This window comes from Xylocopa sonorina, chromosome 3, assembly GCF_050948175.1.
Source record: "Xylocopa sonorina isolate GNS202 chromosome 3, iyXylSono1_principal, whole genome shotgun sequence".
NCBI lineage: Eukaryota > Metazoa > Arthropoda > Insecta > Hymenoptera > Apidae > Xylocopa > Xylocopa sonorina.
In genome coordinates, this window is record NC_135195.1 from 10,250,409 (window position 1) to 10,264,667 (window position 14,259).

At 43.4% G+C, this 14,259-nt stretch overlaps 1 protein-coding gene across 2 annotated transcripts in view; it reads right to left on the reverse strand.

The window, feature by feature from the left end:
• Positions 1-14,107, reverse strand: part of Gro (TLE family member transcriptional corepressor groucho) — a 175,049-nt gene extending 160,942 nt beyond the window's left edge. The window contains exons 1-2 of one of the 2 annotated variants that reach the window (XM_076892984.1): positions 13,799-14,105; positions 9,069-9,273 (exon numbers count right to left, since the gene is read on the reverse strand). In XM_076892984.1, the coding sequence (XP_076749099.1) occupies positions 9,069-9,104 (36 nt within the window). In that variant the 5' untranslated portion in view covers positions 9,105-9,273; positions 13,799-14,105. Of the gene's footprint in view, positions 1-9,068; positions 9,274-13,798 lie in introns of both variants that reach the window. The other variant, XM_076892983.1, reaches the window with a different exon arrangement.
• Positions 14,108-14,259: the final 152 nt, after the last annotated feature.

Below are 14,259 nucleotides of genomic sequence, written 5' to 3' on the forward strand. Positions count from 1 at the left end.
TAGCTATCCAGTGGTTCTGCCAAAACCCTTATTGTATCGCGAGCAGGTTCGATCAGCCACGTGGGCGAAATCGAACTAAAACGCCTTCGTCACGCGAGAAATGAAACGTTTATCGTCTACGAGAGAACGGCGGCATTTTTTTCTTCCTATTTCAATCTTACCCTTCGCGCATCCCGCTCCGGGCTAGACTGCGAGAGCACCTTTACACGAACCCACAGCAAACATGTATACACTTCTATCGATCTGTTCGTCTACTTTACACGCCTCTATTTCCAGACAGTAATCGCTCTAACCATACGCGAGAAGGATGTGTCAGCTGTTTATTTCCCAAACTCATGGCACGAATAAAATCTCATCCCCGAAATCCCTCGAACGTTAAAAGCAGACGATTAACTTCCATCGTGTATCGAGCCAGACGAACACCTATACGAAACGTCTAATAATCGATAAGAACGATGAAGAAATAACGTGAAAAATAAACGACGCGGTGCACTCGTATCTTCTAAGAAAAGAGCGACTCGATGGGGACGGTCCTTTGATCGATACGCATCATTCGCCGCACGACAATCATGCGGATGACACTGACGGCCATTCGACGGGGCGTACATATGAATATGGCCGCATATGTGTGCGTATATTTCTGACCATTTCCTTCTCTCCTGCCCTTCTGTGCTTTAACGAGGATAGCCGAGGGTCGAACCTCGTTCGACATGTAAATGTAAATGTTGGACAAGAACCACCCATGGGTCCTCAACCTCCTTGAAGCGGCGGCATCCCGCGGTAAACTACGGGCACGGCCGGCCTGGTGAGAATCACTGGCGAGGACACTCGCTGACTCCCCGGTGTGGCAAGAGTGTTGCGACGTTCTCGACACAGTTGGCAGTGGTGATCAATCTTCCCCGGCCACGTTACATTCTTCGACCACACGTCCGTCACCAAGGAAAAACGCACACCGACTACACAATAGCGTATAAATGGGCTGGGGGCAGAAAATCCCGGTGACCCGTCCGCCGCGCAACATTTTCAGACCGCAGCCGTGCTCGCTTTTATACCGAGCCGGTTCCTCGCGTACCAAGAATATTTCTCTATCGGGAATATTTATCCAATAACGACGGCGTTGTTCTAACTGTCACCTCCGTTTCTCCGTATTCCGATATAGCGCATCTGCCGACGTATAGTCGAAACGGAGCATCACTCGTTCAGATTCTAACGCGTACTAAGAAATTTATTTTCGAAAGCAACGACGACGATATTATTACCGTAGCTATAGCGAAGAATATTTCCGCTCGAAGAGGCAGAGAAAGGGATGATAAAACGATCCCGTGATGAAACATTGGTCGAAGAGTAACGAAAATGAGAACCACTCGTTGGGATTTCAGTGGGTGGCGTTGGTCCCCTCATCAAATGCTTGTCATACCGTTCTTACCCTCAAACTCCGGAGCCTAACGGATCCCAACAGTCGGGTAAAGCCCGAGCCGCACCCCCGTATACACAACGAGAAAGAGGACGACGTGTATATGAGAAGAGGTGGGCAACCACCCCAATGGACCCGTCGACGAAGGCTTAAAGCCCATAGGCCTCTGATATGCCTCGGGGCCAAGAATTATGTCGCTAAAACCCACCAATTACGGGGGCTGCAAGCCGAAAACGGCTTTCTTTCCTTCCGCTTCTACAGACGCGTGCACACGTACGTATAGAAAACGTGCATCGGTCGTTTTTTTTTTCGATCGACATAGAATCTTGGGGGTTGATCGGACGAACGTATTCAACTAAGAAGAATCAGAATTTGATCTTCAAGCTTCTTTGATTCTTGTCTCCCGTAATTAGTTTTCCGGCTAATCTAGCTTTGTTCGACCACAGAAAAATTAACGTCTAGTCCTAACGGATAGTAGGATAATGGGAGACGAGTACTACAGTCCATCATTCATCGATGAAAAAGGGCATTCGTCTGATTACGATTTTCTCGGAACGTCGTCGCTTACCGTATCCAACGAACAGCGACGGATTAATCAGCGAAACCATGCGGTTCCTTGCTCCCTCCGCGATTAATTAATCCCCGCGATTAATCATCCCAAGCGCTTTTCATCGAGCATCGCAGATCGTTTTTATTCGCATTTTCGTGCGGACGATAGGAGCGCGTGCACGCGGACACGCGCGACGCGGCATTGTTTGCCGCGTGAAAAGAGAGATGCGCGCGCGAATTTACAGGAACGTTCGCAACGACGCGTTCCCTTGTAAACCTTTTTAATTTCAATAATGATAATCAGTTCCCCGATACGATTTCGAAAGGTAACGAACGACGCGATACCTATCCGTCCTCCCTGTCGATAACGATATTATCGTAAATAACGCTGGCGCAAAAATTATTACAACGGATCGCGATCGACTGCTTGTTAAATCGTTATTAACATTATACGTCACGTATCCAGGAGCGGTTCAAATATTCGTGCCTGAAAAAACAATACGATTCCTCGGGCCGGCAAAAAATAATGTTTCTCGTCGTCAAACAGACCGGAAAATATACACACACGTTTGAATCTATTTAATATTCCGCTATTTACGTATTAAATAAAGATGCGAGCCGTGTAAATACACGAGTAGCCGGGGGTGGGCGGGTATATACGAAAATACTAAATTGCCGGATGCAACGAGCCGGAAATACCGAAAAATTTGTTTGATAACATGTACACATGTGTGCGCGGTGTGGAAAATATCTACGGCGTGCTGCGCGGAATATAACGAATCCGCTGAAAAATGCATACATAGGGATCGATACGTGACCCCGCGCGCGTATATAAAAACCGAATTACCGGAGTTTCTAGCGCCGTCAAGTCGAAAGAATTTCGGTGGCCGCGCGAGCCGCGTGCGACAGGAAGTTACCGGGGCGGCCGCGTAAAAACTTTGGAACGTTTCCATTTACGCTGGCCGTGGCGAACGAGGACGCGTCGATGGTAACCGACGCGAAGCGATCTTCAAACATTTTCAACCCGTCGAAAATGGTTTTACGATGGGTAACAACGTTTCCGCCGAGCACACTCGCACCTTTCTAATTAATCATTATTGATGGAGACGCGTCCCATCTGAACACGGGCGGGTGTATCCATCGAGGAATTGCAATCGTTTCGATCTCGTTCGTGTGAACTGGTGAACGTTTGAGGAGCCTGGCGAATTCAATTTCTGTTGCTTCTTGATTTAGAATTTATTTTATCAGTTAAAATATTGTTGATAAATGCACGTAATCAACGGGGATATAAATACGGTATTTTATTTCATATAATTTTGTCAATATAGTACGGGGATCATGTGTTGATTATAAATTAATTATATCCAAGGTAAATATTGAAAACTGTCCAATATCGTTTCAAACTAGGGCATCTGAAATAATGAAAGATTAACCGATATTTAATTTTTCGTAAAATCGGCGTATTATAAGCGAGCGATGATACATATCTTTCGATGCATTGCATCAAAAAGATGGCAAAACGTTCAAGTGGATATTTTGTACAATGTAAGAAAAAGGTACACTGAAATCCATTAAAAGTATTCCTTTTTTTGTTCGTAATTAAGTTAAAACGTTGGCACAACGCGAGTATGTTTTAATCAAAATCTGTATCGGTATTGATTCTTACGGTATAAACGGGTTGTAATTAAACGCTGCTTTAAAAGTAACCAAAAGTGTCAACAGTAACATCGAGAATTTGCATAATGCAAATACCTTTTTCGATCGCTTCATACGATGACCTAATGCGTTCCGCTTTTTCCCGCAGAAAGGAACGGCAAGAAAAACATTCGCGTGCTTAAAAGTGTCTTTGTGCGTCAGAATAATGGGGTGCATGAGAATAAACGGGAAACTGCAACTGTACTAATTAGATCCTGTAATTTGAAGCGCAGTAGCAGTAAACGCAGGGGAAACAGGACTCGAGAGCGTAGTGGAAACTGCATCTGCCCGTTCCGCGTCGCATCTCGAAAGTATAAATTCGTCATTGGCATCCATTGTTACCAATCGGCCGTCTAGTATGACTTTTTCTATTTCAGAATCAAGTGACCCTCCGGCGAGCATTTCAATTTTCGCTCCTCGTTTCAATTCGGATGGGACGACTCGACGAACAATTAGTCGTCGTGCAATTTGATCAGCGATTGTCATCGGCGTATATCCCAACCCCCGCCCCCTCAACCCTCCACACTCCTACCCTCGCTGTCGTCCACGCGTTGAAAAAACTCACGGCGGAGAATCATTTTTATGTTTCAATTTCGCTCCGCTATCCGATGCATCGTCGACTGACACGATTCTCGATCTGCATCTTAACGCTTTTCGAACGTGGACAGAAACGATTTCAATTTACAGATTAAATTCATCGAACGCCCAATTATCCATCCGAGGGTGAAATTGGCTGGAACGAGGTACCGAGTTACGGATTAAAAGCTGCGTTTATGGGATTCCATGGGGTGTTGTTTTCATCGTGCCTGGTAGGCTCGATGAGATTATAACGTTAAATAGTTTAATAAGAGAAGACATCGGAGAGCCGTGGAGGCTCACGTACAAACAGCATAAACGATGCAAAAGATTCTGTATGCAGACGGAATACGGGCGAATAAGGGAACGTGGTAGAGGGAGAGAGAACGCGATGGGGGTGAGTGAAATGGAGAAAAACGGTGAAGTGGTAGGAAAAGACTAAAAAAGAAGAAGAGAGAAGAGGAAACAAAGCAGTGTCCCTTTGTCCTTTTACTATAATGCACGGTACAAGTCAGCGCGGTGCATTTGCAAAGAGGTTGTAAGACTTTTCGTTACCCTGACATTTCTTTTTGCTTCCTGATTTTTTTTCTCTTCCCTTCGTTTATGCGTAGCAAATATTTACATGTCGTTAATTGATCAAACGTTCGTTTCACGTGGACGGAATAAGTCTCGATCGCAATGCAGGTAAACTGCACCGTAAGAGCACATTATACGCGATCGCGAAATACAATTCGATCATTAGTGTCAACATTGAAACGTGGGACGAAGCTGTGTACGTGTCCGTAAAAATTCGATAAAATTTATCATACAGCTTTGATATTGTCCAATGAAAAATAATATGCAGGAAAACAGGAAAATCGAGTGTTTACTGTACACGAAAAATGAATTTATATCAGCTAACAGAAAAAAAAACTCGATACAGTTAATTGAATTGTTATATAATTTCGAAAAAGTAAGAAGCGTAACAAGCTGTTTCAGCGCGTTCATACAGAATAAACTGATCAAGTTCTTTGCTTCCTCTATAGTCTATAGAGCGCATTAGGCAATCAAGGGTAACAATGATTACCGTGCCAGTTATCGTTCCTATTATCACCATCCGTTTGACAGTAGCGGAGTTGGACTGTGCCAGTAAACTCTAGCTTACTCGCCAAGATATGCACAATTAGCTTTCAAAGTTTATTTCCACATAGTAACAACGACAATTCACTTCGCACTGGTAACAATGTGCAGAATACATTGCCTTTTTCTTGGAACCAAAATATTTTGCAATAAATATTAATTACTGATTTACATTATTTAAATGTCAGAGAGTACTCTCTCGATAACTTTTGGGCGAATCTCTTCAATCTTATACCATTTGCGGTTTGACAAAGTAACGAGCAAACAGTCACGGTCCATCGAGCATACCCGAGCAACTGCTTTTATTATATCTTTCTCTTGTTCGTAAGGGCTCGTGTTACAGAGTTACGAGCAGAACGCTCGTGGCCATCCCGTCATTTGTTTGATTGCCAAGCGTAGAGAATGGGTCAGTTCTTAACGCTCCGTATAGCGTTCGCCTTCTATTGCAACTCCAGACCATCTATCATTCGCGATGGTAAATTCGAAATTGATTTCCTCGCTACTCCGTTCGCGATAAGTTTCTCTCTTAAGCGTAAAACTAGCCTGCGGTGGTCTCTAGAATGTCAGTTTTCAATACCAACGAACGAATGTTAAATTAAAAATACAAGGGAGGCGGAGGGATTAAACGAAAAATAACGAATTCACCAAACCGCAGAAAGTAACTGTTCATCTATAATGCAAAATGGTAAAGGAAAACGGCAATAAAAACGTTGTCACGCAAAAGCGACCAAAACATTCGGTACGAAACGAACACTGTACACGTGACGGGAATTCATTCCCTCCCTTAGCATCCAATCGGTTTCAACGTTCTGCAACGACGCGTACACATTCGACGTCTATGAATAGAATAAACCGCGTATTATTGCAAGAGCGATTTTACGCTTTAAGAATCCTCATGAGGAAATTATTGAACCACTTTGTGCCCCCTCTGAACGGCGCCACATTAGCGCCAATAAGCAAACACAGCCCGGCGAGTGTACCCACGTATCAGCGACACCAGCACCATCGTAGGCGCTTCTACGAACGGCAATTGTTGTACGTTGACTTGTCTTCTCTTCCTTTTCACCCTCCATCTCTCACTCTCCCTCTCTCTCTCTCTCTCTCTCTCTCCCTCTCTCCCTTTCATTCTCTCTCTATAAATAATCTCTACAATTTCTAGAGGCCTCCTGTGTCAGCGAATTCTCCGGTGGTCTCGTTTCGCACAAAGGACTTTGAGCTTATGTGACGCGTGAAATTATAACGGCGTTGGAAAAAGAGAGTGCGGGCTGGGCCAAAAGCATTCTTTGAATAGTGGAATTATTTGCAGTAAGAAAATGAAAATGCAAAGGCGGCCGGCTAAACCGTATATAAAGGAGAATGCTTTTCTCTACTATGACCCAGCAATTATATTACTCCGTGCCGATCCTTTCTTCCGTAAACTTCGTAACCGCCATTTGGTTTATTCTTTGCGACCGGGAGGGTGGGTTGTGTGCGCGAGAAAGATGGGAGGAAGGGTTCGCGAAGCGGTGGAGACCGTGGAACGACCGCCGCCGCCGCCGCCGCCGCCGCTGTCGCTTGCCAGGGGGTTGGCCTGTTGGAAAGGCTTAACCGTGGGTCGAGAAAAATGTGGAAATCCACGCGAAAGAAGGATATTTACATACGCGACTGTATTCGAGTGATATCTCGCGTGGCGGCGGCGGCGGCGGTGCTAACCTTTTTAGAGGGGACATTTAAAAACACCCCCGCGCGGACTGTTTCACGGTTCGAGATCACGCGCGTGACGGTACGCGATCGCGAATAAATAGAACGCAGTTTGATAAAGGCGACCACGATAATTAACCAATAACGAAACAATTATACAGGAACGTAGCGCGCGGGAGGATTTATTCATATAATAATGATAAAAATATGAAATTGACTTTCGCGAATTTTTCTCCTCGTCGAGGATTCAGCGGACGCTTAATAGTTCATTTCTGAAGCGTTCAAACAATGAACAAAGCGGTGAATTAAAATTGAACGCACCCCATAAGTGGGCTCGTGAAAGGGGCGAGAGATAATATGGGCCGGCGCTCGTGATGGTGTTGGAGCACAACCGGCGCGGAGTAACTACTTTGAAAAGAAAAGTTGAAAGCTCGGGAACACGAACGCCTTTTATTCTCCGCCGGTGGAAGCGGTTAAGGCGCTCCACGCCCGACGCGGTTCCCCGTGATATCAATATTATAAAAAGGAATTAAATTTCTGCTCCGTATCGTCCTTTCTCTCGTAACGTAACGAATCCGCAAGATCCTAATTTCCATCGGGGAACCGAAAAAGAACACGTTTAACTTCTCGCATAGAACTCATTTTCGCCTGCACACTTTTTCCACACTCGCATTACGTACGTGCAACTGAACGCTTGTTTTGCCCTTTACGGAACAAATTAAAGAAATTTTTAGATTAACATCTCGGAAGCTATCAACGGAATGATGTAAAATGATAAATTTGGTATCTTGAAACGATCAATTTGATTGCGTAAAAAGAATTCAAGAAAGTCCATTGGTTTCACGGTGTAACCACTGTGCCGCGAGTGGCACGTTAATTACAATAAAAAAAGAAATGTAGATTTACATAGAACAGCTGAACGCGCGTACTTGTCTCGATTACGTTAAAATTTCAGTTTCACAACTTTACCAGTGCGGTTCGCGATATACCGCATAATAGATTCCCCCGTTTTTTGTGAAACCCATCATCCGTGAAAACGTTCCGCAATTAATACGAACCGTAATAACTTCGATAATGAAACGTATAAAACTCTACATCGAGGGATTCAGAGGCCCAAAGTAGCTCATAATGAACGTTTACTTAGATCCACTAATATCCTTTCCACGGGGCAACGATACTTCTTTTAATACTCGAGTCAACAACGTGTTCGTGCAAACATTTCGCTCCGAGTGGAGTGCTGCTCGCTACAGTGAACCATACGTCATGAAAAAATTTTCCCGCGGGAAGAAAATTACGAAAATTAGCGACTCAGTCGACGGAACCGCGCCGGACGCGATAAAAATTGGCTAAGTTCGCGGGTATCTCGAGTCGCAGGGAGAGCAACGCCATTGCCCGTCGTAATTCTCACCACGACAACCGGGCGTATACTTCGCTCGGTGTTTCGTGAAAGTTGAAGACGGCAATAAAGCTCCGTTCAGATTAGCCAAGTTGCTCCAACTCGATTCGTCGATCCGTTTCGATCAACTTTACCCCGGCTTTGCGTTCGCACGCATCAACTCACTTGACTAATGAAAACGCAAGTAAAGAAACTTGAAATAATCTTGTAAAGTGGTTCCGATTTAAGCGACTTGAATACGAGTAACTTGATCGATCCACCGAGCGAGGCTTTAAGGAAATAACGCATACACATACGGAAGAGCAATATTAAATTGCTAAGAAAGAAATGACCGATCAAACCTATGTATTTACATACTCGATATATTAATTTGTATAATTAAGTTAAAAGATAGAAAGTCCAATATTCGAAATGAAAGTACGTGTACACGTACCACACATATCATTTCTCATTTTGCCATGCTCGAATACTCTACTTTCTAATGCATGCTCGAAACATGACAATCTGTAACCCTTCAATTATTGATATAATTATGCAGCGAACCTCGGCACGTTCATTAGGTGCCAAAAAAGTAGAGTAGAGCGTGAAAACCGGGAGACGAAAATGTAGATTAGCTTGTCTAATTTGTTGGCTACTTACGGGAGCGGCTGGGTGTCTCGCCGGCGCGGGGTACATCTTAATTGTCGCTAAATACTTCGCAAGAATCACACACGTCCGCAATGTCCTTTGTACACGGTCACTTCATGATCCATTCCCCGGCTCGATCGCTGCGGCAGCATTCTCAGGATCTTGGAGTAGCGCCAAACGGTATTCCCTCGGTGTTCACCATCGATATGTTCGCCGACTGTAATTATAACACGACACGATTCGTTACTTTGAACGGAACCAAGGTGTTTCGTAAACTAGTACGCAAGAATACGCGTGGCTAAGCTTTTCTTGGAATTAAACCTCTGTTCTCGAGACGGTTATTTCGTCGTTTACAACCGTATCGCGCAGTCTTTAACGATTTTTCGGATAGTTAAGCTTTAACTCTATCTTTAATTTGTTACAACCGTTGGTCTTTGTATATATGAATGTGTATACATGAATAAAATCGATGCCATTTTTTTTTTTTTTTGTAGAGGGTCGTAAAAATGACGAATTTTAACAAGAAAGAAAGTGTACAATTGCTGGTCGTTAGTTCTTTCTCCCGTTGTAAAATTACAATACGCGATTGTACCTGTTTACAGGGTACAATAATAAGTAACTCACTATAACTCGATATGAGTAATCAAGGGTTAAGCATTCCGTGGATTACTGTCGTAAAAGTTACGTAGTTGCGCGGGTTCTATTAACAGCGAACAAAGCTACGCATACACTAAATGCGCCATAGCTCCGGAGAATCGGGCGATATACTGAAACTGGCGAATAATCCGGCGGTAACAGATAGAAGACCGTAAAGTGTCGGGTTCTGTACGTTTACATTCATCAAAACGGGAGAAATTCCCGATAATCAGCGAAGGATCCCGAACGGCGTTAACTTAATTTGTATCGATCACTGTCATACGCAGAACACGATTATTCATCAGGGAATAAAATCATCTGAACATCGCCAGAAATAAAAATATAGAGTGCGCAACGAATAACCCTCGAAACACTCGATCGACTCTAACAACGAAATTTCATTTATACAATTTATACTGCGATCATCGTGTACAAGCGGAGGGTGTGTGGCGTAAAAACAAACCAAAAAATACATACAATGTTCTGTACAGGTCTTGTTGTTAGGTCCAATATATTGAACAACTGTTGTGTTGCTATGCCAGTGAATTCGACGTGTAATCGCTGTCATTTAAATACTTTTAACCGTGAATAAAAATTTATTTTCTTTACAGAAGTATCTAAAAGTGCTTTCTAAAAGCACCTTTTAATTGCCACTGCATGCCCTCTGACGTAGGTGATTTGTACAGCAGTTTGCATGGTCTGTTACTTACTATACATCGAAATAACTGTAAACTTATTTTATGTTTAAAAAAAAACCATCTCCCATTTTCGATTCTTTATGGAGCGCGAAAAATATCCGTCAACGCATCGCATATGGATTTCAAAATTATTTATACGTCCGTGTCGTGGCTGTGCACGTGGCTTTATGAATCCGACCGATCAATTTATCGTTCGATTTACGAGCCATGTAAACCATGCCCCGTCACCGTTCCGAGAGCATTTATTCTAATCACTGAGGCGTGTTTCTAGCGGAGAACGGCAAAGAACGAAAAGAAGGGCGGAAAAAAGGGGAACGGAGAAAGAAAGTGCGCTTACCGCCCCCTCGTGAAAACCGAACGCAAAGCTATTGTAGGAATGGAACGTCACGTACGAAAACTGCGTCTCGTATTTTTTGAGAAACTACTTTTTTTCGGTAAACAACAGTTTTCTTGCACGCGTTTCTGTCGCATTCCCTTTTTCCGTCCGAGACTCTATCGCGTTTCGTTCTCGCGTTAAATCGTTGCAAAAATCGTATTTTCCACAAATCTGTTAAAATTCTAATGTTATGAGTAATGGTTTAAAATTCCGCATAGTTAACAATACGCGAAGACGACACGTCAAAACAAGATGTCATATGATTCCCAGTTAGCAATCAATTAGCGAAGATAACTTCCCTAAAACGTACTAACATCACGTGCAAATGAAAATATCAATACAAGCATACGTGTATGGTAGTAATGACGTTGTATTAGGATAATTACAGTAATTTTCAAGTAATTTTCACAAAATAGAAAGATCCTGACGTCTGTAAATTTTTACGACTACTACATAATTGATTGAGAAACTGTTAAAAGGTAAATCAAACGAGTTTTCAAAAAAGTGTAAATTAATTAGGGTTCTCGTTACAGAGCTCTTAGAAAAAGTACAAAAATGTTAGAGTAAATATTTTTTATATCAACATCACATATTAAAAGAATCGAATTCTCAGGACTCGCTCAGAACTTGAGGCCAGTAGCGACTGCTTACTCCGATTTCCGCTTGAGTCAACACTTAACATTATTTATGGCAACCATACGTTTCAGGTATGCCGGAATTAAAAATGTCTGAATAATATATAACTAGCGTTTAGAATCGAACAAAACGCATTGAAATTTTTCAACATAACAAAGGATTTCGTTGTTGTTACCATTTTCCGCGTCGTCACCAGGGCGATTTCACGCCCGTATACGTGTCATTATGGGCTCTTTGCAACGCCGGATGATGTTTCGTGTAACATGAAAATGGAGTCATGTAACTCCGTTAACAGACCATTCTCCACGGATAATATATTTCACAGGCGGTATATGTAATGGAACGGGCGTACGTGAAAAACTCGCAACCAAATTTGAACAGCCATTTCCATCAATTTGCAATAAACGAGCACCGCGGAGCGATGAAAACTTTCAGCGGTTTAACAGGTGCCACCTTTATCGCTTTTTTTCTATCGCCCAACAGCAGCAACACACAAATCGAAACTCCATAACCTATCATTCGGGGTTCATTTATCGATACTCGTGGCGCACTCGTTTAGGAAGAAGAAAAAAAAAGAAAAAGATCCGCAGAAAAAGACGATCGATTCTTCGAACATCTTCGACGATTCTATCGTTCGGCGAACACAACCTGAAAATACACGCGCGACGCGGGACAAAATGGTCGAGCTGTGTGCTCAGATGAAATTCGTGAAAAGGAAAATAAACAGGCGCAACGCGGCAGCTGTTCAAAGACACCTCTATACGTCCGGCTAGAGGCACGGAACCTTAAGTACTGTATCGAACGCGCAACACAGTACGAACAAGTCACGAAGGATGTTATCACGAATCTCGTTTAATCGCCGTTAAGATCCTTAATCACGCGATCGCCGTGATTTCTTTTCCCATCGATCGATATCGCGACATGGTCAAGTAGTGACGCGCGCGCTGCACCCCGCCAACCGAAAGGATTTCCCATGCTAAACCGTGCATTAACGAAATTATGGTTTCGATGGAAACCGATAGTGTCGCTTACGACTTTGTCGATATCGATACATGTACGTATATGCATGCGGACGCGTGTCATCGATAAACGCTTGTCATTTCATTCGGTTAATTAACATTCGGGCAAAAAAGCACGATATACGCGATAAGCGATACCAGTTTATAAGCTGCCCCGCCATGATATCAACGGGTGGTTGTAAAACTATTAACGTCAAAACTATCGTTGATTTATACGAAGGCCGACCGATTGACCTAAATTATTACTGTTTGAATATTTAAACATTCAAATATGTAGCGTGTTAACATCGTCGATCTAGTGATAAATAAATCGTATTGTTTCCACGTTTATTTCAATCCTTCTATATTTATAGTTAACCGTTACAGTACGTTTATTGGCTTTCAAAGGAGTTGCAAGGAAACGCCGAGGCAGAGGGAGGGAGGAAAGAAAAATGCATCGTAAGAGTTCTAAGAAGCCGACCGACGAAGAAAGTAGCGAGTAAAACGTGTCGATTGTCTGGATGATTTAATGAGCCATGTACGTTGGATTCGCGATTACCCTCAGCTTGTACTGCAATCCCATTCCCGCTACTGCCGTGTCTATTTCCAGTAATTTACCTCGCAGCTATGTCGCGTCGAAGGTGCTGCCAGTGGCACACCGCTTCTTAAACCGAGAAAGATCGAACTAGTCACTGACTTCTTTCAAACTTGGCATAATAATCGCCGGCTAAACGCGTGCCACGACCTTCTGCAGCGCCAAACATTGTCTTATCGTTTAAGACATCAACCCGATTAAACTCGAATATAACCGCACGGGCACGTATCTGTAATTACGTTACATTTGAACGCAGAATTTCCGGCATATCACGAAAAACTATCGAAATCTACTACCGTTTCTATTATTACCGCCCATTTGAATTGGCAACACGAACAGCGCAAACCGACTGAAAGCAATTATCAAGGTTAATGTTACACGATACGGTGTTGTCGGTAAGTTCGCGCATACGACATGGTACTTTGACCATGTGACAACGCGTATAAACGATCTAGGTAATTAATGGCGTGGTTTTCGGAAGTGATAAGAACACGTTTCGTTGACGAATAATATACACAAGACGTCACCCTTAAAGTTACGCAATTGGTCACATATTTTCGCACGTATCGCATTCCCTACACGTTTCACGGGAATACATATCGCCTGTCGTTAAAGAAATACTTTCTGATCTGTCGCGGTTTAGAACAATTGATATTCCAAGGAGAATAAAATCGACGACGAGGTGGTTGTGTTTACACGAATGGCTATCACCGAACGCGTTAAACGACGCGGCAAACGATAATTTCTCCCATTGGCAACACACAAACCGAAAATGGTTAATAGAAAAAGCTGTCAGCACATACCTTCTGCTCGTGGCTCGTTCTTCTGCGTTTTGTTTTCTCAGGAGATACGTCTTTAATCCACCTTGGCACTATGCGAAAAAAAAACCGAACACTCACCGATCCTCTCTACGCACTAGCACAAACACTTCGTGTATATAGATATATATATGTGTAGTCTAAAGAAAAAAAGAAAACGCGTGCACAGCGTCACACATATATATGTATATCGAACGTTATAAACCGACGGGACGAAACGCGAACGTCACAACCGCACCGTACAACGAACGACGCTCGACTGCGAGCCGGGTACCGAAGTGGATGACGGGAACGTGTGAACGCCGCTTGCCGCCGCGGCGAACACCAATGAGCGGCTACTAACACAATCTACCGCCGGCAACGACACAGACACACCGCTAAGGGGACACGAATGTACACAGAGAGCGGAACAGAGCGTCTCTTTTCTTTTCACGTTCCATCCTCCT